The following is a 25,455-nucleotide window of genomic DNA, read 5'->3' on the forward strand; positions in this document are numbered from 1 at the left end:
GATGATCTATCCATTTTTGTAAGTGGGGTATTAAAGCCCCCTGCAATTACCACGTTCTTATCAATGAGGTTGCTTATGTTTATGAGTAATTGTTTTATATATTTGGGGGCTCCGGTATTCGGCGCATAGACATTTATAATTGTTAGCTCTTCCTGATGGATAGACCCTGTAATTATTATATAATGCCCTTCTTCATCTCTTGTTACAGCCTTTAATTTAAAGTCTAGTTTGTCTGATATAAGTATGGCTACTCCAGCTTTCTTCTGGCTTCTAGTAGCATGATAAATAGTTCTCCATCCCCTCACTCTCAATCTGAAGGTGTCCTCAGGTCTAAAATGAGTCTCTTGTAGACAGCAAATAGATGGGTCTTGTTTTTTTATCCATTCTGATACCCTATGTCTTTTGGTTGGCGCATTTAATCCATTTATGTTCAGTGTTATTATAGAAAGATACGGGTTTAGAGTCATTGTGATGTCTGTATGTTTTATGCTTGTAGCGATGGCACAGGATCCCCCTTAGGATCTCTTGTAGGGCTGGTTTAGTGGTGACAAATTCCTTCAGTTTTTGTTTGTTTTGGAAGACCTTTATCTCTCCTTCTATTCTAAATGACAGACTTGCTGGATAAAGGATTCTCGGCTGCATATTTTTTCTGTTCAACACATTGAAGATCTCCTGCCAATCCTTTCTGGCCTGCCAAGTTTCAAAAGAGAGATCAGTCAGGAGTCTTAGAGGCCTCCCTTTATATGTTAGGGCACGTTTATCCCTTGCTGCTTTCAGAATTTACTCTTTATCCTTGTATTTTGCCAGTTTCACTATGATATGTTGTGCAGAAGATCGATTCAAGTTACGTCTGAAGGGAGTTCTCTGTGCCTCTTGGATTTCAATGCCTTTTTCCTTCCCCAGTTCAGGGAAGTTCTCAGCTATTATTTCTTCAAGTACACCTTCAGCACCTTTCCCTCTCTCTTTCTCCTCTGGGACACCAATTATGCGTATATTATTTTTTTAGTGTATCACTTAGTTCTCTAATTTTCCCCTCATACTCCTGGATTTTTTTTATCTCTCTTTTTCTCAGCTTCCTCTTTTTCCATAATTTTATCTTCTAGTTCACCTATTCTCTCCTCTGCCTCTTCAATCCGAGCCGTGGTCGTTTCCATTTTATTTTGCATCTCGTTTAAAGCGTTTTTCAGCTCCTCCTGACTGTTCCTTAGTCCCTTGATCTCTGTAGCAAGAGATTTTCTGCTGTCCTCTATACTGTTTTCAAGCCCCGCGATTAATTTTATGACTATTATTCTAAATTCACTTTCTGTTATATTATTTAAATCCTTTTTGATCAGTTCATTAGCTGTTGTTATTTCCTGGAGATTCTTTTGAGGGGAATTCTTCCATTTGGTCATTTTGGATAGTCCCTGGAGTGGTGCGGACCTGCAGGGCACTTCCCCTGTGCTGTGGTGTATAACTGGAGTTGGTGGGCGGGGCCACAGTCAGACCTGATGTGTGCCCCCAGCCCACCGCTGGGGCCACAGTCAGACTGGTGTGTGCCTTCTCTTCCCCTCTCCTAGGGGCGGGATTCACTGTGGGGTGGCATGGCCCGTCTGAACTACTTGCACACTGCCAGGCTTGTGGTGCTGGGGATCTGTCTTATTAGCTGGAGTGAGTAGGCAAGGTGCACGGGGGCAGGAGGGGCAGGCTTAGCTCGCTTCTCCTTAGGTGATCCACTTCAGGAGGAGCCCTGTGGCAGCGGGAGGGAGTCAGACCCGCTGCCGGAGGGGTGGCTCCGCAGAAGCACAGCTTGGGTGTTTGCTGGGAGCAAGCAAGTTCCCTGGCAGGAACTGCTTCCCTTTGGGATTTTGGCTGGGGGATGGGCAAGGGAGATGGCGCTGGCTAGCGCCTTTGTTCCCTGCCAAACTGAGCTACATCGTCCCGGGGCTCAGCAACTCTCCCTCCCTTTGTCCTCCAACCTTCCCGCTTTCCGAGCAGAGCTGTTCACTTATGACCTCCCAGATGCTAAGTCCCGCTTGCTGTCGGAACACACTCGTCTGGCCCCTCCGCTTTTGCCAGCCAGACTCTGGGGCTCTGCTTGGCCGGCAGGCTGCCCCTCCACCCCGGCTCCCTCCCGCCAGTCCATGGAGCGCGCACCGCCTCTCCGCCCTTCCTACCCCCTTCCATGGGCCTCTCGTCTGCACTTGGCTCTGGAGACTCCGTTCTGCTAGTCTTCTGGTGGTTTTCTGGGTTATTTAGGCAGGTGTAGGTGAAATCTAAGTGATCAGCAGGACGCGCGGTGAGCCCAGCGTCCTCCTACGCCGCCATCTTCTGCCCTCCCTTGACCACTGGGTATTTTAACACTGCCCTCAACACAAATATGACTCTGCTTTTGTTTCAAAAGTTTACTTCTGACTAGAAGGGCTGTCCTCTTTATCGATTTAGTTAACTCTACTATATGTCCTTCAAGGTCTGCTCAAATGTAACTTCCTTTGTAAGGCTTTCGCTGACTTAACCAGTAGTAATTGACTGCTCAGCCTTGTGGTGTGAACCTCTCTAACAACACTTGTTCTGTTGTGTTATGGTGAATTATCTGTGTGTCTGGCATCTCTGCTCCTTTCCCCATGTTACATTATTAAATCCTTATAATTACCACATAATGTTAAGTATTAGGATCCCCATTTTACAGATGAATAAACTGGAGGGTCTAGTGCCCATCTCACACAAGCTATTATAAAGACCTAATGTGACAGTGAATTAACTAATTTATAAAAGACTAAGCTATATGACTGGAAGGCATTATTTACACAATACTTTTGTGTGGTAACAAATGCTTAGATTTTCTTCTTGCCGATAATAGAAGGAATGTATTGTTTGCGCAAAAAGAAATCCTTTTAATATTAATTAAAATAAAACTAAGAATGCTGCTATGCTCTAGTGCAATGCAAATAATGAGGATAGTCAACCCCAAACATTTCAGGTCCATTTGCTCTGAGGAGGAACTGGAGCTCAGGTCTCTGGAGGTGACAAACTAAAGCATTCCCTAGTCGTACCTCGTCTCCCTTTCTCTCCTGCTTTATTTTTCTCACTCTCCTTATTCTTTACAGGGGTTTTTAGAAGAGCTCAGAAACATCTTATCCCAGGAAGAAAAAATTGTAGGAGATAAATGTATGATGCGTGGCACAAAAAACAATAGGAGAAATCTTTTAAATTTATGATGGAAGCAAAGAACATTGCTCAAAGAATGTAGTCTTTTCCAGTTCAAAAACAAGGACTTCTAGCAAAATACATAAAACCTGGGGCACCTGGGTGGCTCTGTCGGTTGAAGGTCTGACTTCTGTTCAGGTCATGATCTCACGGTTCATGAGTTAGAGTCCTGCATTGGGCTCGCTGCTCTCAGTGTGGAGACTGGAGTCCGCTTGGAATCCTCTGTCTTCCTCTCTCTTTGCCCCTCCCCTGCTCACATGTGCTCTCTCCCCCCCCACCTCAAAAATAAATAAACATTAAAAAGAATACAGAAGACCAGTTTTCTTCCTTTGGGCCTTATGTCTGTTTCCTTGTTAGCTAGTCTTTCAACTTAACCTGTCTCCCAGCTAAGCTCCTCCTTTTCCTTATTTAGCATCAGGAGTTTTCATTAGCCATTTTATGAGTTATTTGATAGTGATCCTCATTAGCGTTGCTGTGGCCTTAAATTTAACATTTACCATCTTACTATTTAAGATTTTAATGGTTAATTCTCAGTGTATTCAAGCTAGGCTTCTGGTTATTACATTTTTTCACAATGTCTACATTCACATTTTAGAGCATGTGTTATATCTTAACATGTTTCTTTACAATTTTATATAAATGACTGGCATCCAATTTATCAGGCTTCTTCACATCTTTATGCAGGTAAATATGGACAACTAAATAAATATATATCACTCAGTTAATGGTAAGTTTCTCAAGAAATAGAACAATATTATTTCAAGGTTTCATGTTCTGCAAAATAAAAAAATTTAATGAAATATTTTAATTTGGCTTTATAGCCAAACTCCGCTATTTTTCATTCTATACTTATTGAGCACGTGTGTCCAAGGAACAGGGAATAAAGTAACATTTCTGCCTCCAAGTTGCTGGACTATATAGTGAAGAAGAATTATAGCAAGTCTAGTTATTTCACAGATTTAGGTATGTTTTATTTCAAAGTGTGTTATTCTCCCTTTGGTCCCCACTCTAAAGCAATGCAAGACCAAAAGCCATCATCCCAGCAATAATATTCTTCTTTAAATTTTGAGTTAACCATTTGTATTCCTGTTTTGTTGTTAATTCCATCGTTATAAGGGCCTAAAATTTGCCAGGTATGAGGGACACATCGATGAGCAATACAGAAAAGGTTCATTATGTTCAGATGAAAAAGGAAATTTAATGTCAAAAGTATAAAAGGTACGTGAATGATTTCAAGTAATGATTGGTGCTATTCTTTCAATGGTTATTTTTTGAGTGCCTACTATATGCTAAAGGCTGACATACAAAGTAAATCATGTAAGGTGAAGGGAGGGCCAGGGAGCTGTCATCTTAGCTGTTTAGAGAAGGTCCCTCTGAGGAGATGACATTTGAATTGAGATCTAAATGACAAGCAGAAGCAGAGAGTTTTTTTTGACCTGGGTCCTCAGAGTCTATGGATAGAATTCAGGAGACTTGATGATAAACTTGGGTGGGAAAAATAATTACATTGCGTTCACTGAAGTCAGGCTGAAATTTGACTTTGTCTTGATGTGAATGTAGGCGTCAAACCTCAGTAGTATCATCATCGCCTGTTACTTTGTGATCAGTATTTTCATACCACATCTCTGTTCTTGCAGGTATTGAAATATCATTGCTTTGAAATTATGGTATTTCTTAGATCTGCCACTAAATCTGATTATTACGTTGTGTTAATAAAGAAGCACACGTGATTATGCTGTCAGTCAGTATTGCTGTGCAGTCACCTCAACATTTAGAGGCTTAAAGCAGCACTCCGTGATTCCAAGGATCAGTCATTTGGGTTGTGCTCGGCTGAGCAGTTCTTATGGACGGGCCTGCGGTCACTCACAGAGCCGCTTGTCACCCGGCAGCCCAACTGAGCAAAATAGTCCACAAAGTCCCTCTCCCGTGCTTGGCAGCTGGTGCTGACTGTGGGCTGGACGGCATGGCTCCTGCAGGCGGGCCTGGCTTCTTCGTACGGTGGCACTGTTCCACCTCGTGAGGCTGAGGTTCAGAAATCCCACAACACTTCCACCACCTTCTGCAGGTCAGAGCAAGTCAGAAGCCAGCTCAGAGTCAGCTTAAGAGGAGACTCCAAGAGAAGTATGATTAATTGGGGTCCATTACTGTAATAAATGACCTGATTACCATATCGTAATTTTTTTTTAATTTTTTTTTCAACATTTATTTATTTTTCGGACAGAGAGAGACAGAGCATGAACGGGGGAGGGGCAGAGAGAGAGGGAGACACAGAATCGGAAACAGGCTCCAGGCTCTGAGCCATCAGCCCAGAGCCTGACGCGGGGCTCGAACTCCCGGACCGCGAGATCGTGACCTGGCTGAAGTCGGACGCTTAACCGACTGCGCCACCCAGGCGCCCCTACCATATCGTAATTTTTAAAACATTGTATTAATTTAATTGTAATATAATCAGTATCCTTTGTGATCCTGTCAAAGCATAAGCTCTGAGGGAGGAAATTTTCCCTCCTCTCTGTGCCTAAGCCAAAGAATTAAACATAAGACATATTATATAAGACATACACAAGATACAACAGATGAACAAGAAGAAAGCATACAAATTAACTTTTTTATGTGTACACAGGGGGCTTTAGAAGGAAAAGGAGAACCCAAAGAAGCCATCAAGCCCCCAAACTTACATATACCTTTTACACAAAAAATGATAAATTGTGGGGATGTGACAAGATATGATAACTTGTGCTAGGGGCAGTACATTGTGGAACAGTGACTAGGAAATGTATGGAGAACCTAACAGAAGATCAGGGTTATTTTAGTAGGTTTGTTTGTACAAGTCCATTTTGGTGCCCATACTGTCTCTGCTGATAAGAATGTTCTTCTCTTCTGGTACAGGGAGAGCGCCTTTCTCAGGGGCAGTTTTATGTCCTGCTTTTAGGTAGAAAGGGGGAGGGCAGAGAGAACCCTTCCTACATCAGCTGTTTCTCAAGGGCCTGCAGCTCAAAATAATCAGTATGCATGCTCTGAACCCTTTAAAATATTATTCTGAGAAAAGCTTGATCACCTTCAACATGTTGTCAAAGAGGGCCATGGCACAAATGAGGTCAAGAACCCTTGATCAGGGGGCACATGGGTGGCTCAGTTAGTTAGGCATCTGACTCTGGCCCAGGTCATGATCTGGTGGTTCACATGTTCAAGCCCCACATCCAGCTCTGTGCTGACAGCTCAGAGCCTGGTTCCTGCTTCATTCAGATTCTGTGTCTCCCTCTCTCTGCCCCTACCCTGCTTGCACTCTGTCTGTCTCTCTCTCTCCAAACTAAATAAACATAAAAAATAAAAAAAATAAAAAAAAAAACTGATCTGGAGGCAAGAAGTTCTGGGAGGGGAAGTGCAAAGGCCTCAAGGCAGGAGCAAACTGGCAAGTCCAGCATGGTTGGGGGGCACGAGGAAAGCTACTGAGACTGCCACGCATGACCAAGGGCTGGACAGAGGCAGGTCAGACCATGTGGCTTATTGGGAAACTTGTGGATGGACAGCCCCCATACTCGGAGGCTGGAAAGTTGGTACTGTATGTATACTAACCTATAATTTTCTTTTATATTTCATAATATATTGTAGCTGTATCTCTCAGTATATTAAGCTCCTCATTTTTTTCTCATTCTTTTAATTAATTTTATAATGCCAATTCAGCAGATGGCTGATTCTTTATTTCATTGTTTCCCTGATAGCAAACATATCGGCTATTTCCAGTTCTTTGTGTAAATATATACAGGTTTACTTTTCTCTATGAAAATACTTTTAAAATTGTTTTTTCTATGTAGAATTGCTGAATCTCGTGTATGTGCTTTTAAAGTTTTGTCACATACCACTACATTGCCATTCAAAAGATGGTGGGACTGACTTACATTCTATGAGGTGTTTTTGTTATTTATCTCTAACCACCAAGGTATCTGTACTTTATAAAACCTAGCATAAGAAAGTTATATCTATTGTCTATTCTGTTGTTTCAGAACAATGAGATGGTGGAGCTACAGAGAATACGGATGAAGGATGAAATCCGAGAATACAAATTCCGAGAAGCCCGCCTCCTTCAGGACTACACTGAGCTGGAAGAAGAAAATATCACGTTGCAGAAACTCGTGTCCACGTTAAAGCAGAACCAGGTGAGGTTCAAAAAGTTTTTCAGTTACACTCCAGATAGAGCCACATCTTCTGACCACCAAGGTTAAATCTCTTTATTTCTCAGAAAGGAACTTGCCTGAATTTGCCTTAATCTTCCTACAATATTTATGTGCTGGTATTTCCTGACCCTCCTCCTGTTTCAGCTAACCTTTAAAAGTCAAACCTAGAAGGATAATTTACAATAAAACTTTGCTGGATAAGAAGCAAAATCTTAGTTTATCCTGTAGCCCTGTGTTAACTTATTTTAGGTGGAATTGAATTGTATTATAATCAATTTAACCTGACAGCTTCTCATTAAGAGCAATCCCTTCTGTCTCTTTCTGTAGATTGCTTTCAAATCACACAGGGAAAGGGATTATGAAATATAAATGAATAAGAATAAAATTATAAGAAAAAGATAATATCTGATTTTTCTTCAGCTGTAACCTGACCAAAAACCTTGCGTGTGGATGTTCAAATAATTTTTTTTTTGTAGTGAGGCTTAGTTTAATTGCTTAATTTTCCTGACTGGTTTGCTTGTGGTATGTAACAGTAAGTAACAAAAGTAAGTAACTTAGTAAGTAAACTTAGAGGCCATCCCAGGTGTATGCTTCTATTTCTCCTCCCTTGCCAAGCTGATATCTCTATCCAAAACTATTTTGGGGTTTGATAGATCACAAGGGTTGGGAAGGGAAAGAAAGAATCCAGAAGAAAAAAAATCCACGTGTTGACACAATTGAAATTTGATTCCTGATCATTGCTACTTCCCCCCAGCTTTGGAATGTTGGGGAAACAAAGTACCAGGGAGCACAAGAGGGGGGGGGGGTTGGTTTCAGACCATTAAAAAGGGCTACCAGGACACCCCCCTCTGTTTTTACCTCAATCCTTGCAGTTTAAGTACTGACTCCCTGTGTGTGTGTTCTGTTCTGAGGGCTGGTGAGCATCCCAGGTCTCAGTTTGGCTGGGGTCAGTGAGCTCACGTGAAGAAAATCAGTCTGAGAAAAAAATTTTAAGTATGTTTCTGAGAAACTTCTTAAGAAGGGTATTTTTTTTTGTTGTTTGGTGTTTTGGTCACTGATGAAGAATGCAGAGGACTTGAAGCAAATTTACTTGAAGTGCAGATATTTGAAGTGGCCATTAGCTCCAGTCCTTCTAAACCCTCTCTGCGCAGGCAGGAGTGCGGCCAGACAGCCTTGCTGTAGCCTCCCATCACTGCATGTGGTAGACTGATAGACTCGGGAGGTTAATTTAGGCCAGTATTAGGTATTCTTGAAAGTCTGCCAAGGTATCCTGTGAGTATTCATTAACCCAGATGCCGTTTCTGTGGGAATCCGTACTATTAGTCTGGCTGATTACTGTTTATGGCTCATCCATGCCCTTCCACCAGTAATTGAAATATGGAAATCAAATGCTTAACTCAGAAGTTTGAAAAAAGACAAAACAAACAAATGGGAAAATGTACGCATCTCTTCAGTTTTATTTTCTAGATGCAATATGGTAATTTTCCCAATCAAGTGTCTAATTAATTAACTTGAAATCATTTTCTGCACAAAGGGCCATTCTGGCTTATTCCCTGACAAATGGATACACTGTAGTGTTATAAGTCTCTCCCAATTAAGAAAATGCTAGGTTTAGCTTTTTGGTGTTTTTTCCTCCTGTTGGCCTTTATTGCCAGGAGTTAGAATCCATCATAAACTCTCTTCCCAATTAATGCGGTATTAAGTATAATATTTTATGTATACATGCCACAGTTGTTTTTTTTCCCAAAGAAATGACGGTGCTGGCTTTCAATCTCAAAAGTGGTCTGTATGTTGCTTTGTACTCAAGCTCCCTAAGCAAAGTATACTCCCACAGCCTGGGTATTGACATTTCTCTGAATAGGTAAGCTAGTAGCATTGTAAAATGCTTAGTGCAGAGAACTAGAAGATTCTTTTTGTTCCTGAGGTTCTATTTCTCTTTTAACTATTTATTATTTTCTAAATAACTCTGGTTTAAATAGCAATTCTTATTCTCTATATAGTTCCTATATATTACCTTGTTTATTTTCTTTCCCCCTCAACAATTATATAGCACTTAGTACAGAGCCTGACCCATAGAAGACATTGAATAGACATCTGTTAAAAGAATGAGTAAATTGTTTCTTTCTTTCTCTTATATTCATTCTTTTCAGCTTAGAAAGGAAATTATAATTTCAGATAATTGTAATTAACCAAACCACATTTTATTGTTTTGTTTATTTTATAAATATGAAATATATGGGAGCATCAGAGAGTCGACTTTGAAAACTTTAGCTACTTTGCTCTGTGTGCTGGTTTGGTTCCGTGTACAAAATAAAATAGGTCCAGTCTTATAAATATTATTCATACCTCAATATTTTTTAAAAATAAAATATCTGAAAGAAGTATAGGAGCCATGAAGAGAGGTCAAGTGAACTGTCAATTTCCTACCAGAAAAACCCATTGATGAAGCCGAGCTATTTATTAGACCTCTCCCAGTAAGAGACCACCCACCTCGATAGAGCCTCAGTAATGTCTAAAATGGGAGGTTTAGGGAAAGGGTGTTCATAGGATTTTAGGCTCTAGACTGGGTTTTGCATGGTGGGGAGCTGGTTGGGATAGATTGAGTCTATGACATAATGGCTGTCAGTTAGGAGGCACAACAAAGCAAGGGTCCTGATGTGTGGGTCTCATCTTTTAGGAGCAAGTATTTCCCACAAGCAGCCAAGTTTTTTATCCCTCATCTCAGTATTGGTTAACACAGAGTTAACAGAAAAATTTGCCTGGTCCCAGTATTACCTACATGGCAGGGAATTATGTTAGCTTCAATTTCTAGAGTTGTACAGGTGGGGGGGGTGGAAATAATAAGTTCTCTGTCCCTAATATCTCACATGCTAAGCTAAAGCACTCAATATTGGTTATCTAGCCTTTGAAACCCTGTTTAAAATTAATAATTCAATCATACTTCTATTATGAAGAACATTTCCTCCAGGGATATATTTCTATATCAAGAAATAATATCATAAGAGACCTAGGGAATGTATTCAATTCAGTTTTATTTCATTTAACCAGTGTTTCAGGAGTATCTTTCAGTGAGGTCATGTACTTTTTTAAGGACAAAAGATATGGTCACTGGCTTAAAGAATTTATAGTCCCAGTAGGGAAGGCAATAATAAACTCATAGCCATCCACATAATTGCATATTAAAGCTATGTGTTAGATTTGGCAATACAGGGCCAGTGCCGGGAGCCGATCCATCCAGCCTTCCTGATGGCACAGCCTGGGTGGTTGGTGGAAGGGCAACGCACAGTGACCCTCTGAATGGGAAGCTACTGGTATCCCTCCTGTTACTCATCTTGGTCATCCCCATGGTCCAGTTGGCACTGATGATTCAAAATAAACCCATGGGGGGCAAACTTGGGGACATTTTCTGGGGATGACCCCCAGGAAAACTGGGAAAAACCATGAGAATCCGAAGACGGATAATGAAACCTTATATCCAGCCAGTGCCACCCCCGCCTGCCCATCCCCTACCTAAAGGAAGGATAGCCCCCTATATTTCCCAGCCAAGGAGGGGGGCAAATGGATTATAAACCCCCACTCCGGCAACAAAGGAATGTATCTATGGATACAAGTTACTCCAACCCCTAGGCCCACTTGGCCCCCAGGAGGCATTCCAGAGCATAGCTGGACCTGGTGGGTTAAGGTATAGAATGGTTCATTAGTTCCTAGGTATACATTGTCTCTCTGGGAGCGCATAAGCGTGGGTTCTCAGGGCCCTCTTGGCTCCCTCCCAGCACCCCAGACCAAAGTGAATACTTTTGTTCCTTGTACTGCAAATGGTTCAAAGGAACAATTAAGAAGTCATGTCCCTGTAAGTGTTCCACTTGAGGTGTTGAGAGCTAGATGACCTTTCATGAAAATAGCAAAGCAAATGCCTTATAAACTATAAATAAACGTAGATACATAATGAAAGTAATATGAGGAAATTAATCAATAAGCAAAGGGCAGGAGGGAATGTTACAAAGAAATAACCATGAAGTTCCTTAATGGGTGATTACACAAAGGAACATTTTTAGAATTAGGTAATGCCGAGAAACATAGATGACGCATGCTACAAACAAATTGCTAACAAATATGATGCCACGTTTGCCACAATAAAGCGGCCAGTCTACACACTGATGTTGTCTGTGTCCATTTGTCATCTCTCGGACGCCATTCATCCTTCGGGAATCCCTGGACCTACTGGGGCTGGACCCCGGCAGGCCAGATTCAGATTTTTAGAGTTCCTAAACTCTGAAAAGGTTATGATACTTACCCCCAACCCTCTTGTAGTTAAAAATAGGAAAGTTACTAAGCTGTGAAGTTGCTATAAGAAATTGTACCAAAGTACTGATTTTTCTAATATTGACTACTTTGATGATATCTTTAAAAAATCAAACATCAATTTTTTAAGTGCCTTCTCATTCCTGTTTCTTGGTACCTCTCCTTTGCTGGACCTCTAATCATGTAATGTGGCCTTATGGTAATGGCATCAGAAAAGAGGGATCTGTTTGCCTTTGGAGTTAGGATCAGATTTTTGACATGGGTCTTGAAAGATGAATAGGAGTTTTCCAGATGACGTCCTTTGCTGAGGCAGAGAAACATGAAACAGCTGGGTAAATATTAGGAGTATTTGAGTGAGATGTGAGTAGAGCGAGTGAAGCTGCCCAGAGACAAAGAGATCAAGTCTTATACGAAGTGTACCGTCAATTAAATAAGAATTATAAACTAAAAAAATCTACAGTGTCTTCAAGTATATCTCAGAAATCAGTAAAATTTTCAATAAAGGGCCAGGCAGTAAATATGTTAGGTTTTGCAGGCCTAATATATGTCTAACAGTGTCTCTTCCAACTACTCCACTCTGGTGTTGTAGCATGAAAATAGCCACAGACAAAATAGGTTGAATGTATTCTAATAAAACTTTATTTGTAAAAATAGGTGGTGGGCTAGCTTTTGTCCAGAAGACACAGTAATGTTTGACAGTCCCTGGCGTAAGCTATCAGTTTAACAAGGATTACAGAATAAAAGGTCTACAATGCAAACTAGAGAAATGTCTGCATATGTAAAGCTATCATATAATTTGGGGGCAGTCAGAGGATTGGTTGAAATACTAGGAAAGGTTAGCAAATGATAGGTATCCTGAGTTGTCCAGGGAAGGGAAAAGAGAAGGTCAAGAGGAAGATAACTTTACAGTATATAAGCAAGCCTAGAAGAAACCATGATATAAAGACACAGATTCTGTTATCCCAAGCAATTTCCATGATTTGAGTCTTTTGAATGATTCTGTCATGGACATGTGAAGTTCCAATGATCTCGTATAACGGTGAGTGCTGTTTGTCCAGCATTATCCATTATTCCTTTCTCCCAATGTATTACCCAGTTTTAACTGAGCATAAGGCTACCCAGAGGAAAGATATGTTGTTATTCTTTCACCTCCCTTGTAAATAAGTTTCATATGACTAGTATTGCCCAATGGTACATGAGAAGTGATGAGCACCTTTTGGGACATGTGCTTAAAGGGAAGGGGTGTTCCCCTTACTTTGAGCCACTGCTTGAAACATGATCAAGGTGGCATACTGCCTTAGATTATATGGGCCAGAGTAAAAGACAGTGCAATAAGACAGGAGAAGCTTGGTTCCTGGATGACCTTATGATGGAGCAGAGAGTCCTATTGGCCCTTGACTGACTACGTCCATAGTGTTGCATGAGACAGAGAAACAAATTTCTATCTAGACTAAATCATTCTTACTTAGGTCTCTGTTACATCAGCCAAACCTATATCCGACCTAAACCTATAACAAAAATTGTTATCCTAACCTTTATGAGATAAGCCATTGCATTGAGATTATGTGAAGAACAGGGGTTGGAGGGTAGAATTAAAGATCCCCATCCTTGGGGCGCCTGGGTGGCTCAGTCAGTTAAGTGTCCAACTTCAGCTCAGGTCATGATCTTGCAGTCTGCGAGTTCGAGCCCCGCGTCGGGCTCTGTGCTGACAGCTCAGAGCCTGGAGCCTGTTTCAGATTCTGTGTCTCCCTCTCTCTCTGCCCCTCTCCTGCTCATGCTCTGTCTCTCTCTGTCTCAAAAAATAAATAAAAAACATTTAAAAAAAAAAGATCCCCATCCTTTAATTTTTTTTAATATTTCTTAAAATAGAAGTTTAATGTAAACACTAAGATAAATATAAAGCTAAACACATAGCTTATATTAGTATCTAATATAATGACTTTATTATATTACCTTCCTAGTTTATTTTTTCTTCCACAATAATTTATTCAGCAAACACTTGTTGAAGAGCAGAATTCTGTTGGAACATGATGGAAGAATATTGAATCACTGTGAGGGACGCCTAGGTGCATAACAAGTATTTCCTCCTTCTGAGGAAATTACCTCTGTGGAGGTAAAAGAGTTATTAAATTTAAAAGTGACATGTGAAAGGGGAACCACAAGAGACTAGAGATAGAGAACAAACTGAGGGTTGATGGTGGGGAGGTGGGTAAGAGATGTGCTAGATGGGTGATGGGTACTAAGGAGGGCACTTGCGATGAACACTGGCTGTTGTAAGTGAAGGATCACTGAATTCTACCTCTGAAATCAATATTGCACTGTATGTTAACTGATGTGGGAAGGAAATGGCAGGTAGAACTAAATTTCCTTATAACCTGCAGCCCACTGACAAATACTTGAGGCAGGCAGAGTAAAATGTTTCTCCAGGAACTCCCTGCTGTCTTAATGCTAATGATTTACTAGAGGGAAAAACTATCTTAGCTTGACAATAGCTAGGCCTCCGGTATCCTGTGAGTCTTCTTTAGCATATGAAAATCTCTTTGGAACCTTCCTCTGGACTTTATCTGCCCCAACTCCCAAATATATGACCAGTCTCTTCACAGGGTCTGGGGCAGCTCTTCCCGCTCATGGGTCCTGTCCCTGTGCTTTAATAAAGTCACCATTTTGGCACCAAAGACGTCTCAAGAATTCTTTCTTGGTCGTAGGCTCTGGATCCCACCTTAACCCCAAAAACTTCATCATTAACTAAAATTTAAATTCAAAACAAAAGAAAACAAACAAAGTGGCATGTCGATTTAGAGTAGGGATCTCTTTCACTTGTGGGCACTCATGACCGAGAGAGTGTTTAAGCAGGCTATTTGATTCTAATTCAAAAGAATATTACATTGATAACAATATATATATATATATATATATATATATATTTGTTATTAGATAATCAGTACCGCTATTCAGATTCTATCTGTAAGCACATAAAATTGTTCTTTGTTTTGTTTTACCCTCACACATATTTTCTTGAGATTAAATTCTTATTGTGATATTTTAGCTAATTTATCTGAGTGTAAAAATTTCCTTATCATTAATAATTGAATAAAACAAAATAATAGTGATGATAAAATATTTTCTTGGTTGTAAATATTCTGATAAACTATGTTGTTGTTTTTTTTTTTTAATTCCTGGGTTTTTTTTTTTTTTAGGCAAACAATGCCCCCTTTTGGCCATTGGCTCCTATAAAAAGAAATCATAAAAACAGACACCTTTTTCATCTCTGCTAAGAATTGAATTTATATATATAACTTAACATATATATAGATTATATATCATGTTACATATATAAGTTATATAATAATAATATGTTATAAATTATATAATTTACATACAAAGAACCTGTCCTGTGTTACCTTAAGAGTATATATACTGTGTCCTGAGATTTGAGATTTATTTTGTAGAGAAACAATTTATACTGCGCAGTTTCTTTCTTTTATTTTGTTTTTAGTTAATGTACAGTGTTACATTAGTCTACTTGCTATATTGTATGCCTGAAACTAACATTTTAATTTTTTAAATAATTAGGTCTACTAGAATGGTTAATGGCAGTGTTGTAAGACCCAAATTTTAGTTTTATGAATCTTCTTTGTCATATCTAATTCAGGTTGAATACGAAGGCCTAAAGCATGAGATTAAGCGATTTGAGGAAGAAACCGTGCTGCTCAACAGCCAGCTGGAAGATGCCATCCGGTTGAAAGAGATCGCAGAGCACCAGCTGGAAGAAGCCCTTGAGACCTTAAAAAACGAGAGGGAACAAAAGAACATCCTGCGGAAGGAGCTCTCCCAGTATATCACCCTCAATGACAACCATCTTAGCATCTCTGTCGATGGACTCAAGTTTGCGGAGGATGCGGGTGAACCGAACAATGACGACAAAATGAATGGGCATATCCACGGGCCCCTTGTGAAACTCAATGGAGACTATCGGACTCCCACTTTAAGGAAAGGAGAGTCTCTACACCCCGTTTCTGACTTATTCAGTGAGCTGAACATTTCAGAAATACAGAAGTTAAAGCAGCAACTTATGCAGGTAAAATCTCTTCTGTTACTGTGAACTTCTTGCAGGCTGCACGGAGCCTGTTTTGTGATATCTTCTTCTCACATTTTACTTCTAGCTTATTTTTTGACATACTGCTTCTTCACCTGGCAACCTTGAAAGTATAGTATTTTAGAAAGACACAACCGAAGAGGTGTTGAAAAGAAATCTCTCATTTGCCTGGCTTCAGGAAATATATCTTAGAGCCACAAAGTGGATTATGATCAGGTGTGAAGGGAGAGAAGCCTCTTGATGTGTTTCTAACAGAAGAATTCAAAAGCTTTATACATGAGTGATCTGACTTTTCCACCACAAACAACTGTAGTGTTAAAGAATAACGATACACTTCGCAGGAATACTTTAAGCTTTTTTTTTTTTAATTTTTTTTAATGTTTATTTATTTCTGAGACAGAGAGAGACAGAGCATGAGTGGGGGAGGGGCAGAGAGAGAGCGAGACACAGAATCAGAAGCAGGCTCCAGACTCTGAGCTGTCAGCACAGAGCCTGACGCGGGGCTCGAACTCACAAACCGTGAGATCATGACCTGAGCTGAAGTCGGTTGCTGAACCGACTGAGCCACCCAGGCGCCCCGAAGCTTTTAAAAGACATGAAGGACTTTCAGTCTATAAATTAGCCAGGATATCATATGATTCAAAATACAGAGCAGGTATAAATCTGAAACCAAGGAGTTCTTATTGCAACATGAGCTAGGCCTTAAATTTTTAGCATCTTCAAATTCAAATATCTTGTGAAGAGTCCTGCCTTTTAAGTTTATCTCACTGTGAGATGGCTTTTCTAGTTTAGATACTGCCTCCCTGCCATACCTTAATCTAGTGCTAATGGGAATCTCTTCTGAAGCATAGCACTACCACCAACACCATCATCTGAGGGCTTCTTTATAGTACACATTCTTGGGCTCCACGCAAATCTTCTGAACCAGGTGATTAACTCTTTGGTCTGTTACCCACCCCCTCACCCCCCAAGTTTCTCTGCATACAGCTGGTTAGAGGCCATCAGGACTGTGCAGTCATTTATTTCTATGGTAAACAGGGCTTATAATGTTCTGCCTCTACAGAAATGATGGCTAAAAAGTGAAATTAGCGGAAATAAATAAAGATCTAGAGACCGAGTGAAGTTAATTTTATAGGTTTATTGTTAATATTACATCACGAGTTAACACATTGTGCACTTTACCTGCCCTGTGTTCTTGGCTACTAGCAAAGAATTCGTTTTCACAATGTTTAACTGAAATCAAGAGGGCATGGCCATTGGAAGAAAATGAATGTATATAGACTTTTATCTGACTACAAAGTTCAGTTCTGTGTAGGTAATATTTTTTTATGTCTTTTTGCTCAGTTCACACTAATACAACTAGATTGATAGCAAACATATTTTAAATTTGTATGTGACAGATAATATAAGAATTCATGCCCCCAAATTAAATAGAATTAATATAAAATTTTTCTTAAACTATCACGTTGGTGGCTTTAGGATAAAAAGTTAGCATGCCAAGACTTTTGTTTCTTCTTTTTTTTTTTTTTTAAATTTTTTTTTCAATATTTATTTATTTTTGGGACAGAGAGAGACAGAGCATGAACGGGGGAGGGGCAGAGAGAGAGGGAGACACAGAATCAGAAGCAGGCTCCAGGCTCTGAGCCATCAGCCCAGAGCCTGACGCGGGGCTCGAACTCCCGGACCGCGAGATCATGACCTGGCTGAAGTCGGACGCTTAACCGACTGCGCCACCCAGGCGCCCCAAGACTTTTGTTTCTTCTTATTAGGGTGGCAGTGTAGATTAGGAAGAGGCGCTTTTCTGCATAAAACAGTACAACAGTTTTCAACTAGGTCGGCCCTTGGGCTGCAAACTCAGGGCTGCTCTCCCATTTAATCCTGTAGGTCATCTGAAATAATAGAAAATTCTGAAAGAAATGAGTCATGTAACAAAAAGAATGGTGGAGACAAGTTCTCAGCAAGGGAGCTATTCCGGGTTGGAATGTCATTTGCATTGGGGTGGGATGATTCCTCCTTGTCTGTGACTGGTGAGCTACCAGAGGTTTAGTGTCTCTGGTCCCAACCCATTAAGTGCCGGTTACATCTCCTCAGGCAACGTGATGATGAAATGCCCCACCCGTTTCAAATGCTCCAAGGGTCAACTGCCAGTTGAGAATCCTCCTATAGAAAGACAGCACTTTACTCTCCCATAAAATGGGGATACAGACTACCTTCTCCATTAGAGTGGCATGGTTTATGAGTTAATGTGTGTAGAGTGCCTTGTAAACGCTCAATAATTGTGAACTGTTATGACTACTTCAACTCCATAGTGCCTGGAGCACTCTCTTTAGCTTTTATTAGTATTATTAACTTACTGTTGGACAGTTGGCTCCGGGAGAGTCATCTCAGAAGGGACTAATGTGCTCACTGGTAAGAATACAGGAAGGTAACAGTGAAGTGTCAGCATGAGGTCTGAAAAGGGATGTTCATTTAGCAGAAAGTTAGGGAGAGAAAGACTTGGCCGGGTAAACCTTCCCTCCGTACAGCAGACAACAGTGTACCAGGGTTTAACTAATGTTGACAGTTTGTCAAGATATGAAGAGGCACAGGCACGGCCTTATGTTCCAAAGTTAGCACCACATTTAGTTGTGGAGACCAGGCTCAACACAGGAATGGGGGGCTTACAGCTTCCAGTCTCACAGCAACAACACTAACATCTAATTATGGTTTAGACAAAGTCACCATCTTTTGGTAAGCAACATTTTTTAAAAAGCGCATTAACTGGGGCGCCTGGGTGGCTCAGTTAAGCGGCCGACTTCGGCTCAGGTCATGATCTCGAGGTCCGTGAGTTCGAGCCCCGCGTCGGGCTCTTTGCTGACAGCTCAGAGTCTGGAGCCTGTTTCAGATTGTGTGTCTCCCTCTCTCTGACCCACCCCTGTTCATGCTCTGTCTCTCCCTGTCTCAAAAATAAATAAAACGTTAAAAAAAATTAAAAAAAACGCATTAACTTTTTCTAAGAATATATTTCATTCAAACTGTTGAGTACAAGTATAGCGGAATGTATCTTTTCATGCATAATTTATAATCTGATAGGTTTTCCTTAGCTGTGCATCCCCCTTGGGTTTAATTTGTATAAATAAGCAAATTATAAAAACATTACAGGATACATTACCAAAAAGTAATTGCAGTTGTCTTTGATGTTAATGAGGCTTGAAAATAATATGACAGTTCTGATACACAGCAGTACTCTTAATGCACCTTGCAGCATATCCTGTGTGCCAGCACCACTGTCTGGACATCCCAAGGAACAAGCAATCAGATGTACTTTACATGTGACTATCTGAAATGCTTGGAGCCAAATGTGTTGAATGAAATGTTCAGAATGTAGAAAGGTAATATACAGCATATACTATATATTTTGCGACATCCCTAATGAGATCAGGTGCAGCAGTGAATGATCAAATACTATTGACATTTTTTTTTATGTTTGTTTATTTTTGAGACAGTGAGAGACAGAGCATGAACAGGGGAGGGTCAGAGACAGGGAGACACAGAATCGGAAGCAGGCTCCAGGGTCCGAGCTGTCAGCACAGAACCTGACGTGGGGCTCCACCTCAGGGAACGTGAGATCATGACCTGAGCCGAAGTCGGACTCTTAACCAACTGAGCCACCCAGGCGTCCCACTATTAACATTTTTGTAGTGAAACATGTTACTGTTCACTCTAAGAGGAGAAAATGAGGACCAGAGAAGGCCTCTCATCAGGCAGGTGCAGTTTTGCTGCTTGAGGAGTCTAGGGCTGTCTGAATATCACTACCCAGTGAGTTATGATACAACTTTTATTTAAAGCCACTTGCGATTTTGAAATTATGGCTGTCGTGGGGCATTACAGCTGCCATACTGTTCAGGCAGTTCTCAGTCTTGTGTACCTCAGCTTGTAACATCAGAATACTTTGGATATCCCAGCTTGTATTTTCATAGTTCACTTGTCTCTTAGGATTTCTTTTGGCCAGGGTCCAAAGTACTGTATCTGAGAGAAAGTTGTGCACCTTCAAATTGAACACCTGTGCTTAGTTAATGTTGTCAGTTTGTGGAGACATAGAGAGGCACAGGCAGGGATCTAACACCCTGTACCAGGGAATATGCAGCTTTTAAATTATTCTTCCTGAGAATTAAAGAAACCTTTTGTAAACAGCATACCCAGGTCAAAGCCTATTGGCCTATTCTTATCTTACAAGTTTCCATCTATGCATGTTAATTATGTTTTCCCATCTATGGGTATTTATTTGCCTTGGTTCTGAAAAGAAAAAAAATCTGTTTTTGCCTTGGGTATCAGGAATGATGGGTGAGTTGCTTTACTTCTCTGAGATGCATCTATAAAGGGAAGGTAATAAATTAGCCCCATCAGTAGTCTCTAGGCCTTTGTTAGTTAGAATTAGGGGGAAAAAAAAAAATAGGTCCATTTCTAAAGAGGTCATACTGCCATCTGCTGGGAAATGGCAATAATTAATATGAAAATCTAGGACAACTGCAATTTAAATAGTGTCTCTGACAGTTGTATTGCCCTCAAGACTCAGTTATTTAAAACAGATTAAACAGCTTACCCTTGAACAACATGGTTTGAATTGCATGGGTCCACTTACACACAGATTTTTTTTTGTAAATACAGTACAGTACTGTAAAGGTGTCCCTTCCTTATGATTTTCTTAATAACTTTTTTTCTCTAGCTTACTTTATTATAAAAAAAACTAGTGTATAACACAAATAACATATAAAATATGTATTAATTGACTTTATGTTATTGATAAGGCTTCCAATCAAACAGTACTGCGTTGTTCAAGGGCCAACTGTAATTGATATTTTCCAGTGCTGGTCAGGTAACTTAATTAGTTTTATTAGAATGAAAATAAGTAGATCCTGTCTGAGGAAACTAAATTTCTTAATCTATTTAAAGGAGTCTCTATGCTTATGCTAATATTTCTGCCTTCAATAAATAACCTCTGTCTAATGTCACATTGCAGAGAGTTTTCTCCTTGGTCAAACTAAGGGGAAAACTTTTGGATTTTTTTCTTTCAGTATCACACTAGCTATATTTTACATTTAATGTGACAAAACAACAATGTTTCTATAAAACTGAAACTGATATTTTGTTGTATCCTCATGGTTGTGAAAGAATAAAGATTCATATTATATTTAGATCCACTCTATTAAAAACAATTTTAGTTTTTCCTATAATGATGGTAAGTGGTCAATTTGCTATATGTCCCATAAGAGTTCAGAGCAATTTATATATATTTGATTAAATGGTTGGTGTTTGCAACAACTGTATGGGGTAGATAGTATTATTATCTTCATTTTACAGGTAGGGAAACTGAGGCACAGATGTTTTTGTCACCAAAATCAAATCAAATCAAATATTATATGTGCTTAAAAAGACTTACAGAATATTTATGGGGAGAAATTAATTATAAGAAGATGCTCTGTGTTTTTTAAAACTTAAAGTGACATATACAGTTTCCTAGGACAAAGTTGACAACTCATTAAATGATTACAGACTTTATAACTAAAGATTACCTTTAATATAAGCTTTATAAGCAAATGAATTTCTCAGAAGCCTTACTTTTCCTGCCATATATCAAAACATAAAAGGGCAGGGGCACCTGGGTGGCGCAGTCGGTTAAGCGTCCGACTTCAGCCAGGTCATGATCTCGCGGTCCGTGAGTTCGAGCCCCGCGTCGGGCTCTGGGCTGATGGCTCAGAGCCTGGAGCCTGCTTCCGACTCTGTGTCTCCCTCTCTCTCTGCCCCTCCCCCGTTCATGCTCTGTCTCTCTCTGTCCCAAAAATAAATAAACGTTGAAAAAAAAATTTTTAAAAAAAAAAAAACATAAAAGGGCATCTATTATCACAACAGCAAGGGAGTCTATGTCATTTTTTAAGAACTTTCTGGAGATATAATTCACGTAAAATACATCCACCCAGCTAAAGGGTATAATTCATTGTTTTTTAGTGTATTTACAGAGTTGTGCAACCATCACCACGGTCAATTTTAGAGTATTTTCATCACACCAAAAATAAACCATGTACTCATTAACCATTCCAGTCCTGAGCAACCACTTATCTATTTTCTGTCTTTATAGATTTGTCTATTCTAGACATTTGATGTACGTGGAATCATACAACAGGTGACCTTTCATGACTGAGTTTTTCTTTTTTCTTTTTCAATGTTTATTTATTTTAGAGAGAGAGCATGAGCAGGGGAGGTGCAGGAAGGGGGGGGGGGACAGAAGATCCGAAGTGGGCTCCATGCTGTCAGCAGAGCCCAATGCTGGGCTCAAACTCACAAACCATGAGATCATGACCTGAACTGAAGTTGAACCCTCAACAGACTGAGCCACCCAGGCGCCCTATGACTGGCTTTTTCCATTTAGCATAACATGTTTGAGGTTCATGTATGTTATAACATATATTAGTATTTCATTCTCTTTTCTTGGCAAGCAATATTCCATTATTTGGATATACCGCATTCTATTTATCCATTTACCAGTGATGAACATTTGAATTGTTTCCACTTTTTGACTGTTATGAATAATGGCATGAACATTTATGTACAAGTTTTTGTGTGCACATATGTTTTAATTCTCTCCAGTATATGCTTAGGAATGGAATTGCGATCCTTTGGCAACTCTGTTCCTCCAGTTGACATTTCACTAGATCCATCTTTTTCATAGTTCTTGTTTGTCAGGGAACAGGTATGCATTGCCAGAATAGTTTTACTTCAAGCAGAGAAGAATAAATTATTTATTTCTGATTTCTATTTGTGTATGTCAGTCCTAGGTATACCATTACAAGAATCACACTATCCATTCAAATTGAGAGTCAGTTGACCAGGATAAAGACTTTATGAAAATGAATAGCATATAGGGGTACCTGGGTGGCTCAGTCTGTTAAGCATCCAACTTCGGCTCAGGTCCTGATATCACAGTTTGTGGGTTCAAGCTTTGTGTTAGACTCTGTGCTGACAGCTTGGAGCTTGGAGCCTGCTTTGGATTCTGTGTCCCCCTCTCTCTCTGCCCTTCCCCTGCTCACACATTCTCTCTCTCTCTCTCTCTCAAGAAGGAAGAAAAGAAAGAAAGAAAGAAAGAATATTAATGGCATATAAGTAGCTTTGATTTCTTTTCTTATAAAAGTCCTTTGAATGTGCAAATTCTGACTATCTTTTGTTCTTCCACAAAAGAGCTATCAGGACTCAATACATATAAATGTGTTCATTTAAAAGATAAACATACAGTGAAATTAAAAAATTTCTATGGGAGGGACACGTGGCTCGGTCAGTCAGTAAAGGATGCAACTCTTGATCTCAGGGTCATGGGTTTGAGTCCCACATTGGTGGTAGAGATTACTTAAAAAAATTTTTATGGGACATAATGACAATAATAATAATAGTTAACATATATTGTATACTAAAACTGGATTAAAGAGTTCACAAATTCTGCATTCAAGTTTTCTGGCAAAACAACCCGCCCTACCATAAAAAATAAAATACTCAGTTCCAGATAGAAGATGAAGATTGTAGAAGATGAAGATTTTAGTCACTATGGAAGATGCTAATTAACAGAGCAAGTCTCCCTTAGATAAGTTCTTCACCAATAGAGATTAAAATAGTACCCTTAAAATGAATAGTAATTTTAATCTTTGAAGTGCTTTACACATCTTAGTTTGTGCACTGCTTCTGAAAGTCAAATATAATTTAAGGTACTCTAAACCTCAATAGCTAAGCGAAAATATCATGCTGAAGTTGTATAAAATTATCCACAATTTAGTTATCATTGGAGGGAGAACAAACCAACCATAACTGTCTGGAAAAAAAAGTGTGTGTGTGTGTGTGTGTGTGTGCGTGTGTGCGCGTGCGCGTGCGTGTAAATTTTGATATCATTCTCTGTTCAAGTGATTCCACCAGAAATATACTGAGTGTGATAATTAATACTGTATGTGGAAAATACAGACATGAAAGAGACAATGTCCTATTTGATGTTTTCTGGAGAGACTATTATGAAGAACCTGACAGATTTACCTTGTAGCCTTAGAAAATGTTATTTGTAAATCAGAATTGGCAGAGTACAGATTGAAATTCTCCTAATGGTATCACCTCATTTATTATAACACTGTTTCCTCTAAAAACAAGGTTGAGACATATTTAGTGCCTTTTGTTCTGGTCCAATTTTTATTTTATTCAAAGGCTTTTTGGAAACAGCTTTGTCTGTTGTAATCATATATACTAATCAAATGATGTTTAGGTTTTTCAGAGTAAATACACTTTGTTTTCAAGAGAAAAAAAATTCCTCAAATAATACATTTTTATTGATATTGTCTACAATATCAGTAATAGAATATTTAGAAGATTTTCTGTCTCCCTTATCAAAAATTCAACTGACTTGGCTTTTCATCAAGTACATTACATAATTACCTGCATTTTTTCATTTAAAATTATTGCCCACTAGTCTGGATAAGTCCATTCATCTTCGGCTATGGTGATATAGTTTGTTATATCTAATGAAACCCAACCAGGAGGATTTGTATTGAAATATGTCTTGACTTTGAAATGAAATAGTTGCTTTTGCAAATACAGATACAAATCTGTGAAACAAAGGCGTTTGCCGTGTAGAAATATTTTGGTCATGGGAATGACCAGTTACCCAAATGTTAACAATGGCTAATATTAGAATACCTGGGGCATTAAATTCACTGTCTTACTCAATCATCCTTTTGTAAGTTAAGAAACTTGCCCAGAGTCATAGAGTTAGGTAAATGCTTGTGCCAAGATTAGAGTCGAATTCTCTGATACTACAGCCTAGTTGGGTTTTTTTTTTTTTAACCTGTAATACTATTCTTTTGGAATATTTTGGTTTCTATAGCCATAATATGTACCTTGTGGATTGTGTTCCAGATGTGGGCAAGCACTATGTCATAAAATCAAAGCTATGACTTAGAAGGCTCTAATAATAAGATAACATAACTGTATTTTTAATTCTAATTTCATGACTGTACTATACATTTGATCTTAGCCAAAAGGCCGAGAAGCGATGAGTGTACTATACAGGCAGTCCTCGTTTTGCATGATATTGATGGGTCATAAATGATTGTGTAAGCTGAAACCATGCAAAACAAACTCACAATTAATGGAGAAAATTCAATTGTACTATGATCTTTTTTATTTCTCTCTCTTTTTTGTTTTGAAGTAAGGTCTATGCTCAATGTGGGGCTTGAACTCATGACTCCAAGATCAAGAGTCGCATGCTCTACCAACTGAGCCAGCCAGGTGCTCTTTGTTTTGTGATCTTTAAAAATTTTTTTTATCAGAACATTCAAAACTCCCTTATTGTTGGTTATAAATATATAAAGAATTGAAAAAATAGTAAAACTACTTAGTACACTGTAATCCAAAAATTAGAAATATATTTAAAGTTTTCCTTGTAAAAAACTTATCTTTGAGATAAAAATTTAACCCTCCCCAAAATAAACTAGGGAAATTAAATTTATGTTTTATAGAATATTAAAGATATCCAAGCTTTTGAAACAGAAATTTGAACTGTGCCTCCTTCCCACCAAACACTTATCAAGAATAGTTTGATCTTGCCACCCTCTCATCACATAATTTATTATCGGAACAAGAATCTTTTCTATGCCTTGTTAAATTGTCATACTCATAAGTTTGGATCAGCTT

At 39.3% G+C, this 25,455-nt stretch overlaps 1 protein-coding gene across 4 annotated transcripts in view; it reads left to right on the forward strand.

Moving 5' to 3' along the window:
* Positions 1 to 25,455, forward strand: part of BICD1 (BICD cargo adaptor 1) — a 246,770-nt gene that overhangs the window by 178,358 nt on the left and 42,957 nt on the right. For all 4 annotated transcript variants that reach the window (XM_047066739.1, XM_047066740.1, XM_047066741.1 and 1 more), the window contains exons 3-4: positions 7,188 to 7,340; positions 15,313 to 15,738. In XM_047066739.1, coding sequence (XP_046922695.1) covers positions 7,188 to 7,340; positions 15,313 to 15,738 — 579 coding nt within the window. The remainder of the gene's footprint in view (positions 1 to 7,187; positions 7,341 to 15,312; positions 15,739 to 25,455) is intronic.

The sequence above is a fragment of the Lynx rufus genome, unplaced genomic scaffold (genome assembly GCF_022079265.1).
Source record: "Lynx rufus isolate CCGP_SWC_20201006 ecotype Redwood Valley unplaced genomic scaffold, mLynRuf1.p SCAF_7, whole genome shotgun sequence".
In the NCBI taxonomy this organism is placed as follows: domain Eukaryota; kingdom Metazoa; phylum Chordata; class Mammalia; order Carnivora; family Felidae; genus Lynx; species Lynx rufus.